Source organism: Nicotiana sylvestris, chromosome 1, assembly GCF_000393655.2.
Source record: "Nicotiana sylvestris chromosome 1, ASM39365v2, whole genome shotgun sequence".
NCBI classification, from domain to species: Eukaryota; Viridiplantae; Streptophyta; class Magnoliopsida; order Solanales; family Solanaceae; genus Nicotiana; species Nicotiana sylvestris.
In genome coordinates, this window is record NC_091057.1 from 185,991,233 (window position 1) to 186,005,305 (window position 14,073).

Here is a 14,073-nt window from a genome sequence, read left to right on the forward strand (position 1 = left end):
GGTAACTGTCACAGGAATGAAATGTGCTGACTTGGTCAGTCTATCCACAATAACCCAAACTGCATTGAACTTCCTATAAGTCTGTGGGATTCCAACAACGAAATTCATAGCGATGCGGTCCCACCTCCACTCAGGAATCTCTATCTTCTGAAACAAACCACCAGTTGATGCTTGTACTTTACTTGCTAACAATTTAGACACCGAGCCACATATGCCACTATATCGTTGTTCAGTCTCCTCCACCAATAATGTTGTCACAAGTCCTGATACATCTTGGCGGCGCTCGAATGAATAGAATACCGGGAACTGTGGGCCTCCTCTAGAATCAACTCACAAAGTCCACCCACATTAGGCACACAAACACGACCCTCCATCCTCAAAACTCCATCATCTCCAACCGTGGCCTGCTTGGCATCTCCGTGTCGCACTGTGTCCCTAAGGACAAGCAAATGAGGGTCATCATACTACTGCTCCCTGATACACTCAAACAATGAAGACCGAGCGACCGTACAAGCTAGAACACGGCTGAGCTCAGAAACATCCAACCTCACGAAATAATTGGCCAAAGCCTGAACATCTAATCCGGTAAATACTGACCAAAAAAATCGACCAACTTTGTTCGGTTACGGCCAATCACCGACCAAAATGCGACCAAATACGCTTAGATGGTATTTTGATGGTCGTTTTAATATATCGACCAAAGTTGGTCGGCCAATTAAATTCAAAAAAAAAATCGCAAAAAAAAACGACCAAAGTTGGTCGGTATTTTAATTATGTAATCAAAAGATTCACCATCTGGGAATCGAACCGGGGTGTGTACTGTGGCAGGATACTATTTTACCACTAGACCATTGGTGCATTTTGTTTTAAGATTTTCTTTTCTTTTATTTATACTCTTTAATTGTATTTTCGCACGAAAATAACTGACCAAAGTTGGTCGGTTTTATTTAAAAAAAAAATTACCGACCAAAGTTGGTCGGTTTTTTAAAATGACCGGCCGAATTTACCGACCAAAGTTGGTCGGTTTTTTTAATATTAATTTTTATTTTTAATTGCAAAACCGACCAAAGTTGGTCGGTTTCTTGAAAAATAAATTTCGCGGGACTCAAAAATAGTTTTCCGCATTTTTGCGCCAAAGAAAACCGACCAAAGTTGGTCAGTTTCATAAAAAAAAATTAAAAATTAAAATATTTTGAAAAACCGACCAACTTTGGTCGGTTTTTGGCCGGTTTTTTGACCGACTAAAGTTGGTCGGTTTTTCTAGTAGTGTTAATCGAATTTAAGAATTAAAAATAAAAATATTACCTAAATAATGATATGTTCTATTAATTTTAAATTATCGAAATACCATTTCAAATTCGACAAAATATAAGAATTTAATAGATCTTGACATATATGAATATGGAAGAACAAGATATTGGTCATACTTGATAAGAAAGTGATGATACAACCCATTATTTAAAGTAAATAAAAATGGAGCACTATATATTCTATTAAATATTACATTACGTAAGAGAATCCTAAATATTTTTAGATATTTTTCAAAGTAAATTCTACATAAAATCTTAAAAGTATATATAAATATTATATATTTATATGTCGGTTTGGTTCGAAGTTTTCTACTCATTACTAAACCAAATCAAACCAAATTTAATTATTTTTCAATAGGATTGGTGTGACTTTTTGACGTGGTGCAATTTCCAATTCGATTACCAGTGCAAATATACCGGGATAAGGTGCACCATATGACAAGGGGTTGCAAATTTATCATGGATGGTAAAAATTACATTTCTTTAATTTCCTTATTGGCAGAACTCAACATTGCATAATATAGGTACAAAAGCACTCCTTATAAACGTTATTAGTACTCCAAAACTACGCATTTTAACGTATCATACCAAGTTAATTGCATTATTTTCTGGGTAACAAATTACAGTTATTATGAATTGTTCTCTGTAATGATTTCATAGATAACATATTTATATAAATTAAATTGATTATTTTTACATTGTTAGTCCGCATAAGTTAAAGGGAACCTTACACAAATAGCCACACCACGTAATATCACACTAACTTTTTCTAAATGCAATTTTGTACATGCCCTTTGAAAAGAAAGCTTTGTACAATTCTAAGCTTCTAGCAATATATTTTGGAAAGATGAGTAATATCTTTATTTAAATCTCATTAATTATGATTGAAATCGAATAAAGCAGTTGCCAGAATCATGGATTGTAGCTAGGAAACTAACTAGTAACAAACAATCTAATAGAGTTTGAGTAGGAACAGGACGTTGACCGAGTAATTTTAGCGTTTATATATATAACACACTTGTGTGTACAAAACTAATTAATTAATTAATTAGGGTTAAGAAAAAGCTAAAGCCGATGGCTAGAGAACTAAGAGGTCAAGTGATGTGGATAAACGCATGGACATGTGGGTTTTATTTTTTGCTCTTTAAGATATTTTATGGCATCTTGCATTTGGATTCCCAGGGTCATGAAAATTGTTTCTTATTTGCTACTCTTATTACACTGCAAATTCTTTGTATCTTTTTGTGCAAATATAGCCAACATTTAGAGAAGATAATCGCACAACACCTCCTTATGAATATGGTGACTCTTGTGGCCTTTCATGTAATTGCTTTTGCCTACGCTTTATTAAAGGAAAATTATAATATGCAGATCAATGGCTGTTTTATAGACATTTGTTGTGTTGATATTATAATTATTTCTACGTATAAGTTGGTATCTATGTACTATGATTCAGTTGCCGTTTCAATGGTGCCTTTCTATATATTAATAGTTGCTACAGTCCTGCTACGAATTTATGTCAAAGGTATCGCTCATCTGATGACTGCAATTCCAGCTCTACTTGCGCTTATTGCCATGGTAAGTACTTGGATTAATTAAATTTTAGGTTTTGTTCTTATATGATGTATGCACTAATTCTTATTCTTTCTCTCCAATTTTTTTTTTTTTTTTTTTTGGGGGGGGGGGGGTGTTGTTGTTTCAGTTCACTGATCCAATCCGTTCGAGAAGTTCTACAAGTTTTTCAATTGGCACTGGTGCTTACACATTGATTAGAAGACATGATCCTTGAGTTCCCTTGCAATTATGTTGTTGACTAAGCATATATAGACCGCTTGAAATGGTGAAAAGATTTGGGTGTTATTTTGCTAGTACTAGTAGAAATAAAGTACGTTTGACCAAGTATATTACTTGAGAAAGAGTTCTAAATCTAGCTAATGTTTGACCAAGTATATTTATGTAATACTCATTAAAAGAAAGAGGGTACTTACGTAATTTACCAAAAAAAATTATAAATAAGATTAAATAGGGCAAAAGCCCTACGCTAGCTAAAACGAAACGAAAAAGAAAGAAAGGGTCAAAGCCCCTTTCTCTGGCAAACAAAATCAAACTGTTCTGCGTAAAACCAAGCAGAAGCAAAAAGGATTTTGATGGGTCAGAATTAAAGCGAAAAATCAAGAATAAATACAGAAGGTGAGATGGGGAAAAAGCTTAGTATCGCAAAAGAAGTCACTTCCATCCATTATTTGTTCAAATCTTCAAGTACTTATTCCACAAATTTGAGGATATATATTAATGGTTAGAGTTAAATAAGGAGATTGACAAAAGCCAGTAAAACAAGGGAAAATATGTATAAATTTTTGTTAATCTTTGGCAATCTGTTGAGGAATCTTAAGCACAAAGTGTGTCTTATGGGTATAGCTTGAGCTTCTCTTTTTGGTAGATTTTAATTTCGATTCTCATGATTGGGAGATTCTACAGAGAAATAGAAATTACACTAGTTCATTCATACTTCCTAAAGAATCAATGGAACTTAATGAAATTGGATTAATAAAATATATTAATATGTTGGAGTTGATAAATTAGTAATTACTCATAGGTGGGTAAATATAATTCGGCGAATTAAGAGTCAAATATGAAACCTCGAGGGTCGGGTATTCTAAATTAGCTATGAATTAGCCTAAACAAGGAAATTAACATGAGATTGATATTATGTAATTATAGATTGATTGGAAGAATTTGTACAAATTGCTCGAGGTGAAGCATTTGGTATTTCGGCACGAGTACTGTGAGTAGTAACCTTACCTCAATTTGTATTTCTACAACTAGCATGATTTACATACGATTTTAATATGAACATGTTACCGACTGTTTTGAATTTGCATGTGGGATAAGTCCTTTACTCGATATGATACTACTATATTTATTTTAGACGATCACAGTCATTCTGAATATTCTCATTGTTACTGAATATGTTATACCACTACTTGAGATAAGATTTACCGTTATCAAAACAAAGTTACTTGATTTGATAAGAATCGAAATGCCCTAGTTGTTTTAAAATATTTTCCTATGAGTATATACGGATTATAGAGACAAGTATAAATGGAAGTAGACTTTGAAGGATCCCGTAGCTAACGGCGGGTTCGTTAGACCTGGTGCACTTTGTATTTACTGATTATAGAGTATAGTTATAGCCCTCGCTAGTGGGAAGGTAGAACTAGCATACCGTTACCGATTTCCCTCGTGTAGGGACTACCGTTATATTTGACTTCTTGCGAAGAAGTCCACAGTTATACCGATTACATGATCCGTTCATTGAAACCTCCCAAAAATGTGAATACTGATATTATACAATGGTTACCGAGCTTATTACTGAATTGTTAATTATATTTTACTATAAGAAAAACGTGATGAGACTGAAATGATTTATTGTTTCTGAAAGGGCATTTGTATGTTATTTTTTGTTTGATATACTAGCATGTTTTCTGACTTGTCCCCAAATTAAAAACGGTTGTGGTTAAGTGTTATTACTCACTGAGCTAGCGACTCATTCCCCGCTAATTTTTTTATAGAGACAACAGTTGACGCAGGCGAGGATCTCGTTAATTAGAGCACACAGGTTGAGAATTCTTCGTGAGCCTCGCATTTGTTCGCGTGGGCGGAGGTTTTATCAATTGTTATGGTCTTTTCTTTGAATTCTTAGAGTCACTCCATAGTCATTCTTTTAGTGTCATGAGTATTATTTTGCTATTAGTCTTATGTCGAGTATCATTCTTTATTATCAAAATCGGAGATAAATTAGTATTTCTGGTTGTTAGTGGGTTGATCAGTAATGGTGAAGACTATTTTGGTTAATTGATAAGTTGTCGATTGTTGAATTGCTATTAGGATGTTTGGTTGCTGATTTGAGACAGGAAAATTTTATGGGATAGTCCAAAAACAAGGGAAATTCTGTTCGATTTTCTATAAAATTACCGATAAGGCTTAAACGCCGGTCATAATCCTAAATTGAGTCGTAACAATTTAACTTGAGAAAGAGTTTTAAATCTAGCTAATGTCATACTGATACGATCACATCCAATTCAACTAAGAGTAATCGTTTCAAAATCCAAACTAGGGTCATGGGCCCTTAGTTTGAGTCCGGCTAGCCTATCACACCTAGCGATGCTACCAATGTTAAGGTGACCAGTGTCTTTTGAAGCATTTTCTATAACAACACTTTGCTATAACATCTAAAACTATTCGAAATAAACGAGGTTATTATAAAGAGGTTTGATTGTATTTACTTACCCACAGTGAATCAATTGAGCTTCTAAAGATTTGATAATATATACAACAACATGAAAAAGGGTCATAGCCCGACATGTGACATTAAGGGAAGAAATACAAGAGAAGCTTCCCCAGTGTCTAGTATCTGTTATCAACCTCTAGTCCTCAATCACAACAATTCAATGCCTAACCTATCTCGCCAAAGTCAATTGCATGTTGGCTGATAGCTAATGCTTATAGAACTAGTTAACAGGAAACTGAAGCTCTGAATCAAGGTGTACCGGTATTGAAACTAGAGTACTAACCCCATAGAATTAAAATCTTGAATTCGCCTCCGGCTACATGTCAGAGACAATCTTCAACCTATCTATTATAAACCAAAGAAAGTGAGGTGTTTATCTCTTCTTTGGTACAACACACTTGACTTGGACAGCCAAAGTCTTGAAAATATTAGGGCATGGGTCCTTGTTTGGCTCGTCAAAAACTTCTCTCTCAACTGGCACAGAACAAGTGTGTTTTCCCAAACAATACTTTTCTGCTACTTTAATACTATTAGGTGAAGTGCAATTTCCTATGTAGAAATTTCCACATGCACCATCTGGATCACCATAACTAGCAAACTCAACTTTCTCGATCACATTATCGTCTGGGCAAGTTAAGTGAGCTCCTGCTTTGAGATCTTCTACGACGGCACGAAATTTACTTCCAGATCTCTCCCAATACTTAACGTTTGGAGGATGATATTCGGTGATCATACTGCAGATCGTGTCTCTGTTTACTGTTACTATTTGAATTGTTTCTGGGTGACCTCCAGTTTCTTCAAAAACAACTAGGAGATTATTCTTTGGCTTCAAAAATGCTCTTGGAATATGATACCTGATCAATTCATAATTTTCATATACGTTATCATATTTGACCAATTGATATATTTGGTCTTTTTTTAGGGTTGGGGGGGGGGTAAATTTTTCGTGGAATACTTACTCAGATTGAGTGGGTTGTCCAAGAGGAGAGAGGAAAGATGCCCAGTAACGACCAAGGCTTTTACCATTGACCCACATCATACCTTTTTGCATTTTGTTCATCCTCAAGGCCACTGGATCAGTGCCTTCTGGGGCATCAAAATATGTCTGTAACCCACAAAAGAAAAAAATAATATTATGCAATGATATGAACTGACTAAACAAGAATTCTTGAACATCAAACAAAAAGCAACGATTTAGCCATTGTATCATAGAAAGGTTCGGTACAACATATATATATATATATATATATATATATGAAGATACAAACTACATACACTAGAATAGAAAAACACTACGAAGCTTCACTATTACCTATATATATATATATATATATATATATATATATATATATATATATATATGAATACACTATATATGAAGATACAAACTACATACACTAGAATAGAAAAACACTACGAAGCTTCACTATTACCTAAGTTTTTTGGGGTGATACCCGAAAGGTGATAGATAAATCGTCTTTTCTAACATTCTACAAAACCGTACATGAAATTTTCGCTTTATATGGGTCTTCAATTCTTTCGAATACATTTCCACATCGGGTAATGTATTCTTGATGGCGAGAAATGTATAAAAATACATAATGGAACTTACGAAAGGAAAAAAATCTATTTAAGCTTACCTTCAACCAAGTAACAGGTCCTGGTGGCGGACCAGCTAAGGAAGTCCATTTCACTTTCTTTGCACCTTCTTCTGTGAATAATTGTTCTTTTTCTCCATATACACCAACCTGAAATAAAAGACTTTTTACTAGTTGATTTAACATTTAATTTAAAAAACGTTGTCAAGGATTATTAAATAATTACTAAATATGTGTGAATATGTATACCTCATGTCCCCAAACATTCAAAGTGATATCAAGAGTTCCAGCCATTAAACCTTGAAGTGTCACACCACGGGGTCCTGCAAACCTCTTTTCCATATAGGCTCCGCTATTCTGTAATTATATTCATGAACATTAATTCTCTAATGTCTTTTTATTTTATTTTCTTAGGTTCGGGTTCGAGCCCTGAAAAAAAGAATGATGGTAGAGAACTATCGAACACCAGGTGAGATAAAATAGTACCGGATATCCAATTGTCTCAGCTAAAAGGGTGATGTGATTAATTCCAGGTTTTAAGATGACGGGTTGCCGGAAGACGAAGCTCTTCTCGATATTGTTCCCATGCCCAAACCCTAAAAATATGTAATCCCGAAACAAATATTAAGCAATTTTTGTCACCCTATTGTAAAAATAAGTTTTCTCATCAATGGCCAACCATTTTACAATGAAGGTGTGTTTGATACAACATAAGACATTTTTACTTATTTTTTGAAAATATATTTTCCAGAAAAATAATTTTTAATGTTTGATTCAAGTATTAGCATACCGAATAACGTTTGATGAAATTTTTGAGTATTAAAGATCGAAACAAATATTTTAGTGTTTGCTAAAGCATGAAGGAAAATGACTTCTATCCAAAAGTGACAGAAGCCATGTTCTCCCTTTAATAGCAAATGTTGTCCCGGAAAAATATTTGTTGAGAACCAAACATCAAAAAATGAGAAAAATATTTTCTCCAATAATATTTTCTGATATATCACACACACACAAAGAGAATGTCACAAGGATATTTTTGTAAAACCTACCAACATATTGTCCATTGACAAAGGCAACCAATGCATGGCCCATACTTGCAATTTGCAATACAGGGAGAATATCAGGTCTCATTGGCAAGTCACGTCGATCAAGGTTGATGCTGTGTTGTATGAAGAATAAAAGTATTTAGAGTAAAGTCAAATAATCAATAGTAACAGCAATAAAAACAATATCAAATAGGCCTAATTAATTTAAATTACCTTGTGCTGTACCAAGCATAGTCAGATTTATCTTTGGTCAAACTGTAGAGTTCCAAGGGATCCCTGTTCTTAAGTGCCAAATCATGTATTGTTGGTATTTTTTCTTGATATATTTCCCATTTTAGATTCTTTGCTTTCTCCGATGGAACAAAGTTTCTTGAATTATGTTGCGAAACAACCTGTATAATTTTGATTATAATTAAAAAGGATAGCGCGGTGCACTAAGCTCCCGCTATGCGCAGGACCCGGGGAAGGGGATTCTTACCGTTTGAGTGTTGTAAACGACAGTCTTACAATCAGCAAGAATGCTAATTGATTTCTCAGGCAAGTAATATTCTGCTCCCCTAAATGTAATGTTGGATGGTAACTTTGTGTGGTTGTTGGTCAAAAAGGCAGCACACATATGGTCAGGTCCAGGCTTCTCATAGACAGTGATCTACATTTTATGTATCAAACATGTAAAATTCCATATTAGTACTATCAGACTTAAGTTTTATATACTGACAATATAATTTTTTTTAAAAACCATCATCAATTTGTAAAAGTGAGTTATCACTCTATTGTTCATGTTACCATATAACATTTGCTAGAAGAGTTACCTGTCGTTGCTTGATGGTATAAAAATTTATACATTGTCAGTACATAAAACTTATTATAAATTACTGCTAAACGTTCGTTAAAATGCTGGTTATGAGTTAATAGAAATCCTTAATCACCTCAAGATTCTCGTTAATCTTTTGTACAGTGGGAGTACCCCAAAGAAGAGCTCTTCTCGACAATCTTAATGCCCTGTGCAAGTCTCTCAAGTGACTCCATTTGGGGTCCCTCATTAAACCTAATAAGAGTCATATACTCAACCTTTAATTAAATCAAATTAGTGCTTGAATAATAGTATTAATTTGTCATACTTTTCAGAATAAAGCTAAAGATGAGTCTAATTACCAAATTCATCAATAGGGGCCTCATCGTAATAACGAGTAGTCACGAAAGAAGAGCTTGTTCTTCCAAAGTTGGTTCCACCGTAATACTGGAAAAACAAAAATGTAATTAATTTTACATGATTTTCAAAGCTTATATGAACTATAGACTAAAGGTTGATGAGAAAATTACAACAACAACAACAACAACCCTGTGAGAAAATCCCACAAGTGGGGTCTAGGGAGGGTAAGATGTACGTCGCAACCGCACCCCTGTCCTGGGAGGGCAAGAGACGGTTTCCGATGGACCCTCGACTAAAAAAGAGGGAAGAAGCGTTAATAAAGGTTGATGAGAAAATTAAAGCATAAAAAAGATTACCATGTAATAGTTTGTAAGAGTTCCATTCTTTGCAAAGAAACGAGCCACAGAAAAAGCAAGATCTTCTGCTGATCTTTGTGCTGGAGGATCTCCATAAGTTCTATACCTGCACTTCATTTTTGTTAATATTAGCCGTTTAAATAAAGACATAAAAGTATCAATTATTTGACGGACAATGTAGATGAACTTTTACGTTATCGGTGCCATTTAACTGGTTATACAAGGTTACTTGCCTTATTTTCAAGGTTACTAAGTGGGCGTTTGGACATAAAAATTGTAAAATTTTGAAAAAAAGCAAAATTTATTTTCAAGTGAAAATGATATTTGGAAATTAGAGTCGTGTTTGAACGTGAATACAAATTTGGGGTGTTCTTGAATTTTGTGAGTGATCTGAAGTGAAAATTTTGCCGAGGGTATTCTGGAAGTAGCCTCTATGCCTTTTTAAAGACATGGGTAAGGTCTGTGTACACTCTATCCTCCCTAGACCCCATTTGTGGGATTACACTGGGTATGTTGTTGTTGTATTATTTGAAGTGAAAAAAAGGGCAGCCCGATGCACTAAACTCCCGCTTTGTATATGAAGTGAAACTTTTTAAAAAAGGCTTTGGGAGTTTTTCAAATTTTTAAAAAATTCCGAAATTCATCTTCAAGTGAAAATTAAAAATTTTATGGCCAAACACTGATTCGAAAAAAAAAGTAAAATTTTCGGAAAAAAGTGAAATTTTTTTAATGGCCAAACGGTCTCTAATTTCACTTATCATGGGTAATTTTACCTTTAATTACTTTTAATATAATTTTATAGTGTAAAATGTTACTGCACTATCCATGTAGTGTATAAAAGTTAAACCTTATTAAATAATAGACATGGTTTAAGTTTTGTTCGCTGTGGTGGAAAAAAATATTAACACAGGTAACTTACAAAGTAATTAACTATAGATAAATAAATATGTAAATAAGCATCAATTGATAACCTGAAATAAATGAAGTTTTAAATATCTTAAATCCTACTATTATTAGACATTAAGAAGACTGTACTTACTGGGCAGTCCAATTTTCAGTCCACAAAGAAGGTTTGTTGGGACCATTAGTGCCTGTAAAAGTATCCCCACAATGCCTTCCATTGCATGTATTTATCTGCAGAAATAATTGGGAGACAAAAAAAGAAGAAATTAGAGTTTTTACTGTTTAATATCATTTTGGTTGCCTTTTAATTAAATGTTACTAATCATTTCCCACAAGAAAATGAACATTACCACTGATGGAGGTGCATCCTTTTGCTTGCACATGATCCATGGGACTCCATTGTATAATCCCACAGCCATATTTGCTGCCCACTCAATATATTTCTTTCCATTCTCTTTATAAGCTAGCTGGACATTATTGTACTCATTTTCTATCTGTCATGATTTATATGTTACTGTTAAAGATATAATTAAGTAAATAAATATACACATATCAAGCATTGTAGTGTAATTTGCTAGAGACGGCTGTGATTAAATTAGGAGCAGACCTGAGCCAATATGATGGGACCTCCTTGAGGTGCAAACAATTTCTCCTTTTTCATCAGCTCAATGACCTTTTCTGCGTATTTTTTCATATGGTACTGCAAAATGGAGAAAAAAGAAGGAATAATTAAGATGAGTTAATTAGTCATTAAGAAGTAAGTATGTTACTCCCTCTATCTCAACTTATGTGATGCAGTTTGGATTACGAGAGTCAAATATATTTTTATTTGATCGAGATTTTTTATATGCTTTTTAAATATTTTGAATAGTTAATTGTTGTGACTTATAGTAATACTTTTTATGCAATTACCAGATATTTAAATTTTTATTTAAAAAAACTTAAAAAATTTATATCCGAATTCGCAATTAAATCAAGATGTTTGACTCTAGAAATTTGATATGCATCACATAAATTGGGATGAAGGGTATAGTAATTAAGAGCATTTTTTATGTTTCTGCATGCATGCACAATATTGTGATTACGTACCACAAATGGCTCGTTATAAGAACGGAATGTGATGTTTTTAACCTCTCTTAGCCAGTATGGGAACCCTCTGTTTCATGATCAATATTCATTAGGCCATAATCAAAATAAGGACAGAGAAAATAGTGAAATTAACACTGGATAAAGAGTCAATATAATTAAATAGAATTAATATTGTGTATACCCTGAAGTCCATTCGGCTTCAATGTAAGGACCAATTCTCAGAGTCACATATAGGCCCTGTTTACCTATCTCCTTGATGAATTTGACAATGTCATAATTTCCTTCAAAATTAAACTGCATAAAAGCTTAAACATTTAGACAAGAGTAGAAAGGCAAGAATTCTAGAAAGAGATTTAAAAAATAAAAAAATGTAAGTACTTGCGGAAGCGGATGTAGAATTTGATGTTTATAGGTTTCTACAACAACCTCAAGTAAATTTACAATACTAATTGGATTCACATTCAAATATGTATCGATATTTATTAAATTTTTCGGACGCATATATACTGTTTAGACAAAAGCATACTAGGTTCACGTGAACTCGTATGCTGCACAATAGATTTGCCCTCGAGTACTTAGTACATTTGGAAATCAAACCTATGAGCTGACTATATATATATGTATGTATGTATGTTTTATATATGGGTTCAACAAACTTTTTTGGCTTGATTATTCAGTAGTACATATGCAAAAGCTTTTATGATTATGTTTCTATAATAGATTCTTCCTAAATTCAGTGATTTATATAAATCTTAAATTCGCCTCTGAACTGGAAGATAGTGTTTATTACCTGGCCTTGAATGGGCTCGTGAATGTTCCAAAATACATAAGTCTGGACGAGATTAATACCTCCTTCTTTAGCTTTCCTAATAATGTCTGGCCACATCTGAAACAAATTTCCAATTAATAATTTAGTTTTGTGAGTTCTTCAGAAAAAAATGAACATAATAAATTGCTAGTATTAAACATGTCAAAAACCAAAAGACTGGCAATTCATGAGAATTTTAAGTTACCTCAGGAGGGCTACGAGGATAATGAATAGAACCAGAAAAGAACAATTCTCTATTTCCATTGACGATTAAGGAACGACTATCGTAAGTGACGCCACGTGGCTTTTCGGCGGCACCGATCGCCGATGAAACCAACAAGGAAATCAGGAGGGCTAACGTTAATAATATCTGATTTTGTTTAGCCATTTTTTTTTTAAGTAGTAATATTTTATTTTTAGTTTTGGATAGTGAGTGTAAATGTAAGAGATAAGAGATGATAGCTATTTTGATGCCGGCAGGTATTCTTGAATTATCCTATGCATGAAAAGAGAGTCATTTGCTGTTTTAGCTAACAATTAGCCTAGATTGGTAATTATGGGGCTTGTAGGATTTCTCGTATTTTTCACGATCTATATGTTTTTGTGTTTTGTTACATGCTTGTGGTTTTCTTTAAATTCTACATGCACCTCTCTCCTCCCACCCCCGCCCCCACCCTTTTTTTCTCTTTCTTTTTGTTAAATTAAAGAGTTTAACTTATTTTAAGATTTAACTTATACACGACACAGACTACAAAATAATTGACTTAACTTATACACGACGCAGACTACAAAATAATTGACTTAACTTATACACGCGCGGTGCACAATCTACTATAATTTTTAATATAAAATTTATGGCTCAAAGTATTTTTTTTATGCAATTGCTTTGCTAAGTATATAAATTCAAAGAAGTAATGAATTGGTGTTCGAATTTATGCTAGAATTTGATAATTTGAAAAATACCCAAAAATATTGGATATATGAATCTACCCATCTTAAAAAGGGAGAAGTGCACAAATAATCACAGTATTTTGAACTAAAAATCTTAAATTTCAGGACATTTGTGTCCTGAAAAATTGAACTAGAAAACTGAAATAGCTGTTCGTAGCATCATAAGGAGGACCCCCCTTTCGAGGTACAAAAAGAGTACGGTACATAGGAGGTTGGTCTTTCTCAACATGGTGTATAGCACGAAAAACCTTTTGATACAAGATAGGGCCGTTCACATGAAAGAAAAAAAATGAATCCTTTCTTATCTTCTTTCCCGAGAGGGAAAGAGATTTATTGAAGTGATGAGCTTTGAAGATATGATTTTATTGTTTGGATTATTTGATTGGGCTTTCAAGTAGGGCTTGAAAGAAGCCAGGCGATCCGACCAGAAGATAAAGAAGATAGACGAAATTCATGATATACTGGCTAATTTTTAAATAGCAACTCATTAGAGTGGCTACCTAGTGTCATTTCTACTCTTTTAAAAGTACTTGACCCAATCTCTAGAGTCCTAGCCCAGCCCATCTGC

The 14,073-nt window shown here is 33.7% G+C and overlaps 1 protein-coding gene and 1 long non-coding RNA gene across 3 annotated transcripts; one reads left to right on the plus strand and one right to left on the minus strand.

The window, feature by feature from the left end:
• Positions 1–2,368: 2,368 nt before the first annotated feature.
• On the plus strand, positions 2,369–3,190 carry LOC138881302 (uncharacterized). 2 transcript variants are annotated; one of them, XR_011403388.1, is made up of 3 exons: positions 2,369–2,433; positions 2,767–2,888; positions 3,013–3,190. It is a non-coding gene; the product is annotated as an uncharacterized lncRNA (long non-coding RNA). The 2 variants fall into 2 exon arrangements; XR_011403387.1 differs by having other exon boundaries at positions 2,803–2,888.
• A 2,377-nt stretch (positions 3,191–5,567) lies between these two features.
• Positions 5,568–13,070, minus strand: LOC104237294 (beta-galactosidase 13-like). The gene is made up of 18 exons (XM_009791411.2): positions 12,760–13,070; positions 12,537–12,632; positions 11,928–12,040; positions 11,747–11,813; positions 11,265–11,357; positions 11,008–11,151; positions 10,794–10,888; positions 9,755–9,860; positions 9,401–9,485; positions 9,175–9,293; positions 8,724–8,894; positions 8,459–8,637; positions 8,249–8,358; positions 7,686–7,795; positions 7,449–7,556; positions 7,242–7,349; positions 6,561–6,706; positions 5,568–6,455 (listed from the first exon to the last, which is right to left on the minus strand). The coding sequence occupies exons 1-18, from the start codon at positions 12,940–12,942 to the stop codon at positions 5,975–5,977; spliced, it is 2,514 nt and encodes an 837-aa protein (XP_009789713.1). The 5' UTR covers positions 12,943–13,070; the 3' UTR covers positions 5,568–5,974.
• Positions 13,071–14,073: the final 1,003 nt, after the last annotated feature.

Bases quoted from the DNA above. Each gene is read 5' to 3' on its own strand.
- LOC104237294 (XM_009791411.2), bottom strand. From the start codon at position 12,942: ATGGCTAAACAAAATCAGATATTATTAACGTTAGCCCTCCTGATTTCC. The intron at 9,486-9,754 runs GTAATCTTTTTT...TTGTTTTTCCAG, and splicing joins CTCTTACAAACTATTACATG to TATTACGGTGGAACCAACTT. The intron at 8,359-8,458 runs GTAATTTAAATT...CATACAACACAG, and splicing joins TATGCTTGGTACAGCACAAG to CATCAACCTTGATCGACGTG.